Source organism: Pyrus communis, chromosome 15, assembly GCF_963583255.1.
Source record: "Pyrus communis chromosome 15, drPyrComm1.1, whole genome shotgun sequence".
Lineage (NCBI taxonomy): Eukaryota > Viridiplantae > Streptophyta > Magnoliopsida > Rosales > Rosaceae > Pyrus > Pyrus communis.
Window position 1 is genome coordinate 9,015,694 of NC_084817.1, and position 14,276 is coordinate 9,029,969.

Consider the following 14,276-nt stretch of genomic DNA (forward strand, 5'->3'; position numbering starts at 1 on the left):
ACTCCCTCAATGGAATGGCCATAATGGTGTTAATGGAAGTGGATGTTTGTCTACTCTTAAAGCGGGTCCTTGTGGTGAATGGAAACAAAGAACTGCCAACCTTCCTTAGTTATGAGAGTTTGTTTGAGGTTTGCTCTTACTGTGGGAGGAGAACAGTACTCAAATACGATTGTGATGTCAATGTGTTGGATGCCAATTGGTTTATGGTGAACAAGGTGTTCATCGACGGGCTAAACATGCTGCTGTAGGATTTCACCGATCCGAACCTTACTTTAGGTGACCTTGACAATGATCTCATCGTTTGCTTCCCTCAACTACAAATAGCTATCACTGATAATGCACACTCTGGGGTAGGTGCAGACGACTCGAAGATGACTATCAGTTGGGCTCCGAGAATAAGAATAAGAGAAAATGAAGGTGACATTGAAGATGAAAGTGAGGGTAAAGGTGTAGCTGCAGGTTCAGGTGATGGCATGGGTGTAAATAATTGATGACGTTGTAGGACGTGATGAAGTAGCCAAGTGGATTTAAGTAGTTTAGATTTAATTTTAGCATGTTTTAATTAATCTTTTAGTTTGTCTTTTATGCTGGACTTTTTTTATGTATTACTGTTCAGGCAGTCGAACGAGTAGATTTCATTTTAGTATGTATTAATTTATGTTTGTGTTTAAGTAATTAAGTTGGTTTTAAGTTTGAAATGTTTGCATTTACGAAGGTTATTTTTGGTGTGTTGGTTGGGATGGAAACATCGTATTGCATTATACAATTTATTTTGTCACTTTCAGTTTCACTATCTCTTACCATTTATGCATGACCCTTTCTTATTACTCCATCACAAACATTCATAAGAAATAAGTATCAAATCATATATTGTCACAAGTATTCATAATTTATAGACGCCATTTAAAAAATTCTCTTTCAAATTATTTAACTTCACTCATCCCTAATAACAAATCATCTGGAAGAACATAATGAAAGCATCCCCAACCCAGTACATTATTCCACACTAAGTACAAAATTGTCCAAATTATTAAAGTTTACTTTCCAATTTCCTTTGTCTGATTCGATTTCACTATGGTTTCACAGTACTCCAACTTGCTCTAGGACAACATTGATCATAAACATTCATATCTTGTAATAAAGTATTCATAAATTGTCACTTGTTTGCACAACACATAAGAGGTGGTTCAAAACACTGTGGTTCAAATTCATTCCACTTAACTGATCCATAACAACAAGTAACTAGGAATGAGATATTATATTCACTTGAAGCAATGGAACTTGTGTTAACAAAATAAAAATATATACACCACCACATATTCTACAAAGTACTACTTGTTTTATCGACTACATGTTTACAAGATTACATCGACAACCATTGAATCATCGAACGCCGCCTACACATTGTGCACCCCATGCAACATGTCGATCGCCATCCTCAATCGGAATGCAAGCACGTTTTGCTGCTTAATAAGATCGAGGGGAAGCCCAGCAGACAAGAACTCTATGACTTTTAAAGTGAAAATCCTGTAGTTCCCCCGTGCTACTAACAAGTTTCAGAAACAATTCACACATAATTAAATCATTTAACTTGACTAACAATTCAATAAATTTTTAACGGACCCATTGTCTTGCTATGGAGCCCTTTGACTTACAATGATGGGCCGAAGTCCATCATTCACCTCCCTTGACATGCTTCATAGGAGATCGGATAACACACAGGAGATTAAAGCCAATTTTGTCGTCACTTTCCGGGAATGCGTTGTTGATCTCAAGGAATCATACACTGTGATTCTCGAAGCTTTCAAATTCATCTCCACAGCAACCTAATGGTTATGAAGGTTAAGGGGCATGTACACCCTCTCAACATTAACCAACCAAGATGTAGAAATTAGCTCATTCTCCCTCTTCACCGTTTTCAAAATGACAAGTAAGAATGGAGTGGACATTGTAGGTTTCCCCCAGGTTGCTTTTTTAGCTGTCTTTTGAGTGTGGTCGCGCTCACAGTAAGTCTATACACCATCGAAGTATAAAGTAAAAGACATGTACACCAACTCTACTACCCAAAATCACACCAAACATAACAATTGCACATATTTACATAAGTAGCACATATTATGTTGGATATTTTACCAGAAACCAATCATTTGTGTTAGTGCTCAACACTGTCTCCACCATCCGAGCCTATTGAACATACTTCTAGAGGAGATACGACTGCAAATGAATATGTTGCAATATAAATTTTTTAATTAAACTTTCACACCAATACAATCCCAACAGTATGGAAACACTACTTCAACAACAGGTTTTATGGACTTACATCGGTTGATAACCCTTCCTTGTCAATGAGGCATCTCCAAAAGTTTGTGTCTTCAACCGTCATATTCTCCAACTGGGCAACATGACTAACAATGTAACAAACAAAAAAACAAATTTACCGTCATCATTCTAGTCGTTTACTGCATATAAATTCCAAATCACCATAAGCAAAACACAATGATCACTTGTTACCGGCATTCTTCAATCTATGAAATTGATAGAAATATTGAAGTGCCTCGACCATACAAGCTGAGTCAATTGCTTTAAATGTCGCTCCCCTTTGCAGAACACGCTTCATTAGCTCACCGTCTTGGAGTTTTTCACACTTTGTCACGTCAAATGTCAATTTCATGTGACACACCACTTTTGTCTTCTTATTTGCCCCTGTTTGGTGCCCCCAGTCTTTGCTGCCACCCTAGTGTACCAGACTTTCCTTTTCGTTCCAACATGCTTACCTTCAGGTATGTAAATAACAACATCATCATGATCAGACTTTGGACTTCTGTGCGGTCGTGCACTATCCTTTCTCCGACCTGTGCAAGCACCTTTTCGCACACATCTCTAGGACATTCCTAATTAACAGTCTCTACAAGGTCTTGAAAACCCACTTCATTCACACCTCTCATAACCTCATTCCCTCTTAATCCTTTGGCTTCCCCCACTTTGCCTTCTTCACCTTCTTTTTGACCACCCACAGATTCTTCTTTCCTTTCATGGACACCATTTCATACAGCGCCGCAGCTTTGACCACCATCTTTTTCTTCTTTTACCTTTTCTTTACCTACTTTTTTCCCCTCATCATCATCATCATCATCTACTTCTTCTTCTTCTTCTTGTTTTCCTTACTCTTTCTCATCATCTTCTTCTTCTTGTTTTTCCTCATCTTAACTTTCTGTTCATCTTCTTCTTTTCCCTTAACTTCCCTCCTGAATGCCTTCACCTTCTTTGTCAACTCTTCCACATTCTTCAACACATTTCTCTGAAAAATATTTTTCTCGTGGGCCAAATGCCCATTGCCACCTTCAACTCCTTAATTTGTGACTTTAAGCTAGCCGACATCATTTGTATTCGGAGTTAGGGTTTTTGGCATCATGACATCAACATCATCGCCCCATGTCTAATAGCCTGAGTTCTTCTTCGCTTTAGTGGGAACTATATCCCGAATCCCCATGGCCTGCCATTTATCGTCAGTCATCAAAATTACATTTCCCTAAACAAGCTTTCATAAACATACAAAAAGGTTCATCATTCTTCACACATATATTCAAATATCTTCACAAGTCCTCATAAGTTAATAACTTTTCAAATAAGGTCATATATCTCTGCTCTTAACTATGTACATTTCTCAAAACATGTATTCATAAACACTCATAAATGTTCATCAGACTTCAAACAGATATTAAAATAGCTCCATAATACTTCATAAGTTCATAACTTTTGAAATAAGGGCATGTCTCTCGGCTCTGAGTTATGTACATATGATCCTGTTCATGGATCGGTTGTTTATTCGTTGTTGACCACCTAAGAATTCTTAGGATGGCTGCCGGATCAGTCATCTTGCAATAGCGTAGTGGCTTCTCCAGTTGCATAATTTTTTAGTATGCCCACACATGCACGTACACTAATTACGTACACTGAATTAGTGCTCATCACAATCACAGCAATTTGACCCTTATTAGTACTCAATCAAACCAACAAGTTATAATTGAAAGGCATAACTAAACCCTTTGCAGCCCCATCTGGATCTCTGCCTCATCTTACTTCCTTTCGCTTATTCCTCTTCATCCTCCTCATCCTCCTCATGTCCTTTTGCATCTCCATTCCCTCTTCATCTCCCTTTCCTAGGAGTAGCAAAATAAAGGTTGTCATGTAGCTGTTCACACAATATCACACCCCAAGAATAAGTGTTGAACTTATCCTTGTCCTATACGAGGTCCAAGTACTCTAGGTTCACACTCACATTACTCTTTGCCCTTATCAACACACCATTGGCGAAGTAAACCAACCTCATCTTCAATGCATCATCCTCATCCTCGCATTGTTTAAACGCCGTTTCAAGCTCGACACATGTCACTGAAACTTTTTTCGTAGCTTTCTTGGGGGTGGTCTTCACTCTACCTCTCTTCTTCACAACCTTACCCTTACCCTTACCTTTACCCTTACAACTCTATTTAACAAAACCAAACTTTTGAGGAAAATACTTAGTCAATAGCCTAATGTTGGAAGGCTCAACCTCTAGATTATAGGGTTCATAACAACGAAGTCCCGTAATGAGGCAAAAGTCCTTCTTCGTGAACTGGGTGACCTCACAGCCTATTAAATATGTGAGTCCCTCTATGTCCTTCACCCTCTGATTTGCCCCTCTACAGATAGACAATTCGTGCACCAGCTGCCCACTAAAGGCTAATCTATCGACACTCTCTAAGTGTCCAAAGCATGAAGCCCTAAATTCAAAAAGATATGCATCATTAAACTTGTGACGCAACACTCCTAGGACATGACTAGCTTGAGAAAGGTTGTCAACCCTTCCTCTATAAGATTCTTCCTGTTTTGTTGTGATTTCAACCCTCTGATTTGCCATCTCCTATACATATAACAATACAACCATTCATCACAACCAAACTGAAAAACAATACCCCAATAACAACCAAATACAACAATGTTTATCCTTGACACAAACTGTCAACAAATTATCATATCTATACATCTATTTGACACATCTTGTAAACAAATTCTCATAGCTATACATCTACTATGAACTTACTTTCATGAGTTAAGAAATAAAAAATTAATTCATAAAATTAACAAAGATTCTTCGACAAAAATCATTCCCAAGTGAACAATATAAACTCAACAAAACAAATTGAAGCACATATATCTTGCACACAACCTATCAACCACAGTTCATAAACTTACATCTCACTAAATTTTTCGATGACTTCCACATCAACTAATTTCATCAACCTAGTTGCATAATTAACCATAGACCCTAAAAAATATACACAATTTTACATACATAACAAAATTATTTTCTAGGGATCAAAATTTCCAAACTCACCAAATTTCAAATTTAGTTTCTGGAATCAAGTTTGTTGTCGACTTTCATAGAAACAACCACTTTGTTGTGGGAAGGAAGGGGAGAGTTTAATTTCCTATTTTTTAAATTCTCGCGGGTACCGTTTTGATTAACTTATGGGTCTTTCTCAACCCAGTTTCACACTAAGTCCTTTCTGATGGATTTGTTTTCAAGCACTCAAATTTAATCATACGGTCCCCATTCCGTCCGCCCACACCGTCTGCAAAGCTCTGTCTGCACCTTAGCATTGTTCCTATCCTGATTGAAATATAGGGTCGATCTAACGAGCTAGAGAAAATCCATCAAGTCTAAGCGCTTATTATAGGCCTATTACTATCGACCTTTCTTTTTCAAGGAATGCTAAGGGATCATCTAAAAATGGGGCTCTTTATAAGCTCTCGATCATCTCACAGTTTAACGTCAATTTCTATGTTAACATTATTAAATTTTGTGCCAAAAGCATGAGGTGGCTGAGAACCCATGTAAAGTCACACTTTTGAGAAAGTTCCCTTAGCATTTCTCTTCTTTTTATATTGGTAAAGAGAATATCAACGATCATTACAATGATATACAAGATAGTAAATGTTACCACCACTTAAAGTTGATGAGCAAAAATGCACCCTAAATATTTGCTTATCATTCATGCATGATATCACCAATCTCATACATTGGATTTCTTTTTCCCATTTATATCCCAACCCAATCTTGTAGCGGTGAATCTTTAGCAGGGTGTGACATAGCACAACTCTCTCACAGGGATGAGATCAACGTGAGATTGAGCGAGGCCAAGTATATTAACTAGACCATCCATGTGATCATGTAGTTTAACTAGCAATTCTGGAAAGAAAAAAAAAACTTAATTTAAATTTTAGAAAAAAGAAATTAAAAAAAAAAATTGCATAAAGTAGGACAGTGTGGATGGATGCTCTAACGTGTAATTATATCATGGCGTGTCTACTCGCGCCACTTCGTCCCACCTCACTTTCACTTTCATTCCCTCGAATCAGATTTGGGGCCAAACCTCCATCCAACGCGGCCCCCGCCCCGATTCGACTCATCCGAAATTCGATGAGTCAACCAGCCGCCGAGGCCAATCCGGACATCCCAAAGTCCGACACCCCGGACGTCCTGGTTCAGTACGTCGTGCTCCGGCGAGACCTAATCGATACGTGGCCGACGGGCAGCGTGGTCACACAGGGCTGCCATGCCTCCGTATCCGCCATTTGGTCCCACAAAGACGACCCCATCACCCTCCAGTACTGCAGCCCAGAAAACATCGATTCTATGCATAAGGTAAATCCAAAAGCTTGAAAAAAAAAAATTGGATTTTTGTAGGGTTTAACAGTTTTAGATTTCTGGGTTTTGGTTACGAATGTGGAATGAAGGTGTGATTCTTAGTAGTTTTGATTTTTATTTTATCGAAGCGATATTCTAATTTAATCTAAACTAGCTCGAAGCCGTATTCTAATCTAATATAAACTGAGCAGAAGGGGTTCGAACTTTGAGGTTAATGTTACATGTCTTCATTTTTTAGAATGGTTTTAAGCCTATACCATGAATTTTGTCCACTTGGGCCCACAAAATGTATGAAATTCTTTGTGTTACAGCATAAAGTTACAGTCTTTACAGAGTTAAATATGTAGGAAACAGTAGGTAATACGAGGTTGCATAGTTTAAAGTTTATGTTCGTTCAATTGGGTCACTGAGATTTCTGCCAAATTTTTGTTGTTAGTTTACTGGGAGTTTTCTTGTGAATCAGTTAACTGGGTTTTGAGAATTTACTTCTTTGCTGTTGTAATTTTGATTACAATGTCGTTGTGAACTTTTGCAGGTTACCCTTGAGGTGAAGGGAGAACCCCAGATAGTGAATTTGTCAGAGAAGCTCAAATCAGGTGGCATAGCACACAAGCTCTGGATTGAACAACCCGAAAACTTCCCAACTTGTCTCGCCACAAAGCCGTACCCGAAATCCATGGTATCCGCATATTTTAAAAAGTTGAAACTCTGTAAGTGATGTTATTGTCATCCTCATTAGTGCACAGCCATGAATTGATTTGTGCACGACTTTCAAGCATAATGTGTTCGTTTATGAATTGGCTCTTAATCCTTTTCAGTTTTGCTTCCCCTTTATGTTGAATGTGTTAGAATACAGTTGATTAGCAGTCTGATGTCACAGTGTTCCTTCGTGTTATTTAGCGCAACAAGTACCCAAGATTTTTGTTTTATACAAAGAAAGTAAATTTGGCCTACGTGTTTAGATATAATCCTAAATGCAGTCTGGGCTATACCATGGGACTCTGTTTCGTGTTTGCCCTTATGATTTAGCAATTTGAAACTTTAGAGGAATGAACTTAGGAAGAACAGATTTCTCCCTTATGAGCTTGGATATCACTCTTTGGTCCATAACATTCAACGATTTGAAGACTTTAGACAGACATCTCTCCGCCGGCTTTAGTTGCCATGAAACTGGGGTTGTAGATAACTAAGACACATACCATTCTTAATTGGTTAAGAAGTAAAATCTAGAGGGTTCAGTTCGGAAATTTAGAAAGAACACAAGAACAATGCATGTATATGTAAACAGAGTCTGTCATTTTGTTGTTTCAGTAACAATAAAATGTCACGCTTTATATTTTGTTATACATACAAAATCTCAAACTGCAATCTCTCTACATATCATGTGAGTTTATCATTGCACGACCAATTTTCTAGTACACAAGCTGCAGTAGAACTTGCGCTTGGTCCTCCAATACAGCGGAAGGAAGCAAAACCTCCAGTTGCTCTCAACATCCATGGCTTCACCATTCCTCCACAGCAAGAGCATGCTCCCGGCGCCGGTTGCCTCAACAGCACCCTCTCTTCTTCATACACGAACACCAAACACATGATCGAATATCCTTCTTCCTATCTCAAGCCTTTCTAGGGCTTCCGGCTTCGCTTGCTCATCTGCCTGTCTGCCCTTCTTTATTTCTTTCCTGTCTTGGGTTTCTGCTTCGAGATTTGTTCGCAGTGGTCGGAAAATGAAACTGTTGTTTGCTGGCATACAAGGTGCAAGGCAATTCCTATTTATACAGAGAGATAGGGAACTTCCTGGAAAACGTAGCTTAATCTGGAAGCTTGGAATGCAGGTCCAAATGGTTATGCAAAAACCGCGTATCTAGAAGATTCCAAACCCCAGAGGTGACGAACAATTTACATACGGTAAGAACTTTATGTTATATCTATCTATCTAGATATGTACGCGTTGATTCTTTCCTTCTTCTGCATCCCTTATTTTCCTCAATGCGGGTCGACAATTGTGACTTCCTTTTAATGACACTAGCGAAAAAGAAAATAAAGCATCAGGAAATGCTAGAATTGGTCGCGCATGGCTAAACTCGACTGATTGTAGCGCTGGCCCCATTAGGGTCCCTTTGTTACGTCAAAAGAATGTATGATTTTTAGAGAAACAGATCCATATACCTTCATCAACTTCGTCGATCCCAATAATATTCTAGTGCACTTAAAGCGACGGGATATTGTGGTCACATTGCTTTCTCAAAACATCATGATGCTGGTCAATTACAAATCAATTCAAGTGGGTCCTTCACAATCTTTTTAAAGATTTTTGGCCTTAATTGGTTTGCTTTAAATTTTCTACCCAATAATTAAAAGCATGAAAAAGATGTTGCAACTCTCAAACCCCCTGGGACAATCTGAATCCGCGCAAAACACAGAAACCAACCAAATTGTTAGTTGATTCAACTTTTCATCTTTCAAAGCAGCAAATTGGAGAAAGAAAATTCGAACAAAAAGCCTCAGTTGGGTTAAACGATAAACTACAAGTCCTTTTCCTTAGTTGATTGTAGTCGAAATTTTTATCTTTGTCAAAAAGAATGATCGTGGCATCAGTCCAAAAACTTTAATCTCGAACCGATGCAAAATATTGTACAAAGATTTGGATAAGATATGACTGATTTCAGAGCCCACCAAGAGGGTTACTAAGTTAATTATTGGTTAGATTATAGTAATTTGGGTCAATGAAAGTCTTCAAACAAAGCTACGAAAGTGCTTCCATGTCTATGTGGAAGAGCAGAGCAAATATTAGGCCTGGCTGTAGAACAATATTCTAACCAAACAATTTTAGAAAAGTTGGATTTGCCCACAAGTTTAATTGAGAAATTGCCTAACAAAGCCAAAAGCAGATATAATTGAACAACCACTCAATAATTTAGGCAAGAAGCACTTGACAACTAGAAGGAGAAAAACCCCTAAAAGCACTTGGAGCTGGCAGGAGCTGCCACTCAACTTTTAGCTCTGCTTCACACTCGGACAGCCTTCCTACGCCCACGTTCAACCCACATGCCACCACATATATGTTCCCTTCCACCCCGCTCGCAGCAAAGGGGCGTCTCAGTGCCTCACATGGGAACCTGTCCCCACCCACGTACCGCCACGTGTCCTTATCAGGGTCGTACGCCTTCATCGGACAGTCCCCGTACTCCGATATCACCAACAGCCTGCCACCCACGACCACGCTCACGCCCGTCCACCCGTCCCTCATTCCCGGCCTCATCTCTTGCCACGTGTTCTCGTCAGGGTCGTAGACCACGCCACGTGGCGAGTACATAAACGGCCACGTCCACCCCTCGGTCACGTACATCTTGTTGCCCACCACATTGGAATCATACTTGGCCAGTCCACCTGGCAGAGGGGCATATACCTCCCACGTGTCTTTTTTAGGGTCGTAACAGTCCACGGCCGTGATCGAGCTGCCATAGTGATCCTTGCCGCCTCCGACGGCCAAGATCTTTCCGTTGATATTTCCAGCGTCGAAAAATGACCGTGGGGTCCGCATTGGAGCGGCTGTCGACCATTGATTTGTAGATGTTCGATACACAAAGGTTGTTTCCATAGAACATTCTGTGTCCGACCGCACGCCGCCCGCTACAACAAGCGTCCCCTCACGTGGTAGGGCAGCGCATGCAAACCCCGGCGGGCAAGCGGCCTTGGGACACGGCATGGGAGGCAAAACAAACCAACGGCCAGATCGTGGGTCCAGGGCTTGCCACTGGATCATGGCCGTTGATTTGTTGAAGGCCAAAACGAAAAGATAAGGCAGAGGCAAAGACAAAGACTTCTTGTGAAGAACAAAGCTAGGGTCTGTAATGGCTCTGTTCCATGAAGCAGAAACCGAACGCACCAAAGCTTGGTACGGATAGGGAAGATAGAGCAGGCAGAGCTCGGCGACCTCGTCCGGCAATCCGGGAATCAACGGCTCAGATTTGTTCATGCTGATTTCTTGGTTAGAACACTGATCAGAACCTGGGTTTGATCCAGATGATGATTTCGGAGCCGCCATTTTCGACATTCGAATACAAACACGTAAAATAAAACTACCCAGATGAAGAAATGATCGAAAATTTTGAGTTTCTTGAAGAATGCATGGATCGAAAAGTGAGTTGGCAACGTGTTCGACACTTGGTCTAGCTGAAGGATTGTAGTTGCAGAGCATATTCTACATATGAGTATTTATAGTGAGGAAAGAGAGATCATGGAGATCAAATTCAGGAGTGTGATGACGAAGCAAAGATTTTACTTTTGTGGAAGAAATATTGGGTGGTCAAAAGGTGTCTTAATTAAATGGGGATTAAATTTGGTTAAAGAATTTTGGGTTTGTGATTGGGTGGCATTTGTAGTTTTGTGGGTGTGCATCTAGAAACCGGAATATAAGACAGAGACTTGTGCGGGATTAAAGAAATGAGCAACGAATCAAAAGTTTGAGTGGAACCGGATGTAAATAGAATGACCGAAATGATTTTTAATCCGAAAAAGGATAAATACAGTGACCAAATCGGATTCTAAAGCCAGAAAGAATGAACAAGGATCCTCTTTGGATGCTCTTTGTAGAGATCCGAAGATTAATCAATTTTATCCGTTCATTGTATATCGTCAAGTTAGAAATCATTTTAAATTTAAAGTTGAATATGAATAGTACATAACGAAAACTAATCGTATGATATACGATGAATGGACAAAATTGATTGATCATCTGGATTCCTACAAAGAGAATCCGGAGAGGATCCTTTTTCGGAAAGAATAGAGGGGAAGTGGTTGGTTTTTTAAAATAATTGAATTTTGGAGGGATTTAAAGAATAAAGAAATGAGGAAGTGGATGTATAAAGACTTGTTTTGGTTTTGGGGAGGGTAAGTATGGAGTTGGGTTAAGACAGATCCAATTAAGATGCATAGTGGTGCTGCATGATGATTGATTGGAATATAAAAAAAGTAGTGTTATCTACGCATTTATTTTTACATTTCACACACGCACATATATATATATATATATATATTTTTTTTTTTTGTTATGATTGTCGGATCGAATAAGTTGAAAATGATTAACGAACAAAAAATTAACAAAAATGTGTAGGAGATAAAAAGAAAATGTGAATAGCACTATTTTTGTGGGATATGTATATGTAGGTGGGAAGATGAAGTTGATGGAGCGGCTAATAATCCCATTACTTTAATGAGTATGGCTATAATAATCGTTGTAGGGCCTCCTCTTTATGGTTTGATTAGATACCCTAATGTTGTGATAATTTTGCTTAGCGTACACGTATCTTATGAAAAATGTTCTCTTATCACATTCTTGCAACCTGTAATTTCAATCAGTGTTATTGATCACTTCTATAAAATGTCGAATCATAATTTAATAACATAATAAACTTTCCGGTCTTTCGAGATGCAAGAAGCGCTTTTGCTTCTACAAAACACGTGAATGACGGCGCCGCCTATCTTTTCCTGCTTAGATACGACTCATTTGAAAATATTTTTAAAATAACTGAAAGCGCTTTAAATATAATTATTTTTTAAACCAATCCTTAGTTAAAATGTAAGTGAATCTTGAAAAAACACTTAAAGTGCTCATAACTGTTGCTTTTGGAATCGAATTTTTTTTTTCTCTAAAATATTTTTCAGTCATTTTAAAAACATTTCCAAATGAATTTATTCATTTTAAGTTGATGATGTCGCATATGCAATTAGGTTGTTGCCGTATGAGATAAAACACTAGCAGCAATACATTAAAAAGAGAGGAAATTCAAGTGCCCGCAAGGGTAAAGTCGCTCTATATGTATTTTTAATCTTTATTGCCGCGTGAATCAGAGTTTGGTTTTGGTTGCTTTTACTGCGTGCAATCATTTGAGAGCACACGTTTGCAAGCAGCTTCAAGTGCACAAAGAACTATTTTCGATCCAGAAAAATCAGTGTTATTGCCTAGTGTTTCTAAAAGGTAATATTTAGTGTTTGATCACTGTTTTTTCATGCGCTTTAGGACTGGTTTGAGACCCTTTTTTTTTAAAAAAAAAAAAAGCAGTTTATTTTATAATTTTTATGTCTACGGTGTTGGTAAACTAGAAACAAATACGTTTCCTCCTTCCAGATCCTCGAAATAAACAAATACGTTTGAGGCGGTGGAGGTCAAAAATGGAAGAGGGGAAAACACTGGAGAAGTTGTCGTCGTTTAAGGAGAGGGATTTGAGGTTGAGGTAGTCGGAGAGGTCGGAAATTTGGCCCCAGAGGGAGTTTCTTTTAAAGCAGAGGACTCAGAGCTGGTCGAGCTGGTTCAAGATCTTAGTTGACAACAATACTAAACTAGCCATTAATTAGACATTGGTTATGAAAATTGGCCTTGTGAATCTCGTACTTGGTTAATTTTCAAAAAATCATTTCATTTCATACACTTCTGCATGATCGCGTTAGAATCTTGCAAAGTTCAAGAAAAATGTGATTGACAATCGCGTTAGTATCGTGCCACTTCTACTCGAATGCTGAAGAGAGATCGAGTAGCAAAGTGCGGAGACAAAATTGCCTACTAGTATGTGTGTCTAGTTGATGAGTTTTGAAGTGTTTGTGTAATCATTTCTTTTAGTGTTTGTCCTTACTTGAGAGCTCGAGGATTTTCTTAGTTTTGAATTTTGCCTCGTTAGATCCTACATCCAATGTGCACATTTTATTTCTTTGCTTAATTGCATGTGTGGAGGATAGTTTTAAATGTGATTTGAATAGAATATGAAAATTAATTTGAGAATTATAACTAACATTGGATTTTTAAATTGAAATCTAGTCGCACTTACCCCTCCAAGTTAAACTAATATCCATCTTATAACTTTCAAAATGATGTTGAATTATTAATCTAAAACGTCACACTAAATCTTTCCCCAACATCGCCCATTTCACGTTGCCCTTTCTGGTGTGGAAAGTAGAAAAGTTGCTGGTTTCAAAAAAAAAAAAAAAAAAAAAGTAGAAAAGTTGCTTTTACCTTAAATGGTGGGACGAGCATGAAACTCAAAAAGTAAATTATGATGTGCAGTTTTTTGTAGGTAGGTACTATAAACAGAAAAAGTTGGATGGTGCCTATGAATCGAAACAATGTGAAAAAAAACCGTTAAAGGCGTAGTTTATGCAAATGAGAATATCACTTTGGCAATAAAGAAAATGAAGACATGCATGCTTACCTTTATATATACATGTTTTCAACTAAAAGGTTGCTTTTTGTTTCACAAGCTTAATCAGTCCACTTTTACATCTCCTTATGTACACACACAATACACATTTATATTGTGTTTCAACCCATTTGCATTTTCTTTACACTTCTCTATTCTGAATGACGATATCATGTTGTCAATCTGAATCATCGATCATGTGTGTAAATTATCTAAACGAATGGTCTATAGTTGAGGATTTATAATCTTTACAATGTAATATATCATACAGTCTAATAAAAGCAAAAAATCACTATTTCAATCGTTAAGCTTTCACTATAGAAGAGCTTCTACTTAATTATTATCACTTTTACTGGAAGCGTAACATAGAAGCACAGTGATTTAATAAAAAGATC

At 38.4% G+C, this 14,276-nt stretch overlaps 2 protein-coding genes across 2 annotated transcripts; one reads left to right on the forward strand and one right to left on the reverse strand.

Moving 5' to 3' along the window:
• The first annotated feature begins 6,340 nt into the window (after window positions 1–6,340).
• LOC137718634 (uncharacterized) lies at window positions 6,341–7,508 on the forward strand. Its single transcript, XM_068458183.1, has 2 exons — window positions 6,341–6,688; window positions 7,227–7,508. Exons 1-2 carry the CDS (start codon window positions 6,341–6,343, stop codon window positions 7,407–7,409), a joined length of 531 nt encoding a protein of 176 aa, XP_068314284.1. The 3' UTR covers window positions 7,410–7,508.
• A 1,836-nt stretch (window positions 7,509–9,344) lies between these two features.
• Window positions 9,345–10,978, reverse strand: LOC137718616 (F-box protein AFR-like). Its single transcript, XM_068458162.1, has one exon. The coding sequence runs from the start codon at window positions 10,887–10,889 to the stop codon at window positions 9,606–9,608; it is 1,284 nt and encodes a 427-aa protein (XP_068314263.1). The 5' UTR covers window positions 10,890–10,978; the 3' UTR covers window positions 9,345–9,605.
• Between the last annotated feature and the right edge of the window lie 3,298 nt (window positions 10,979–14,276).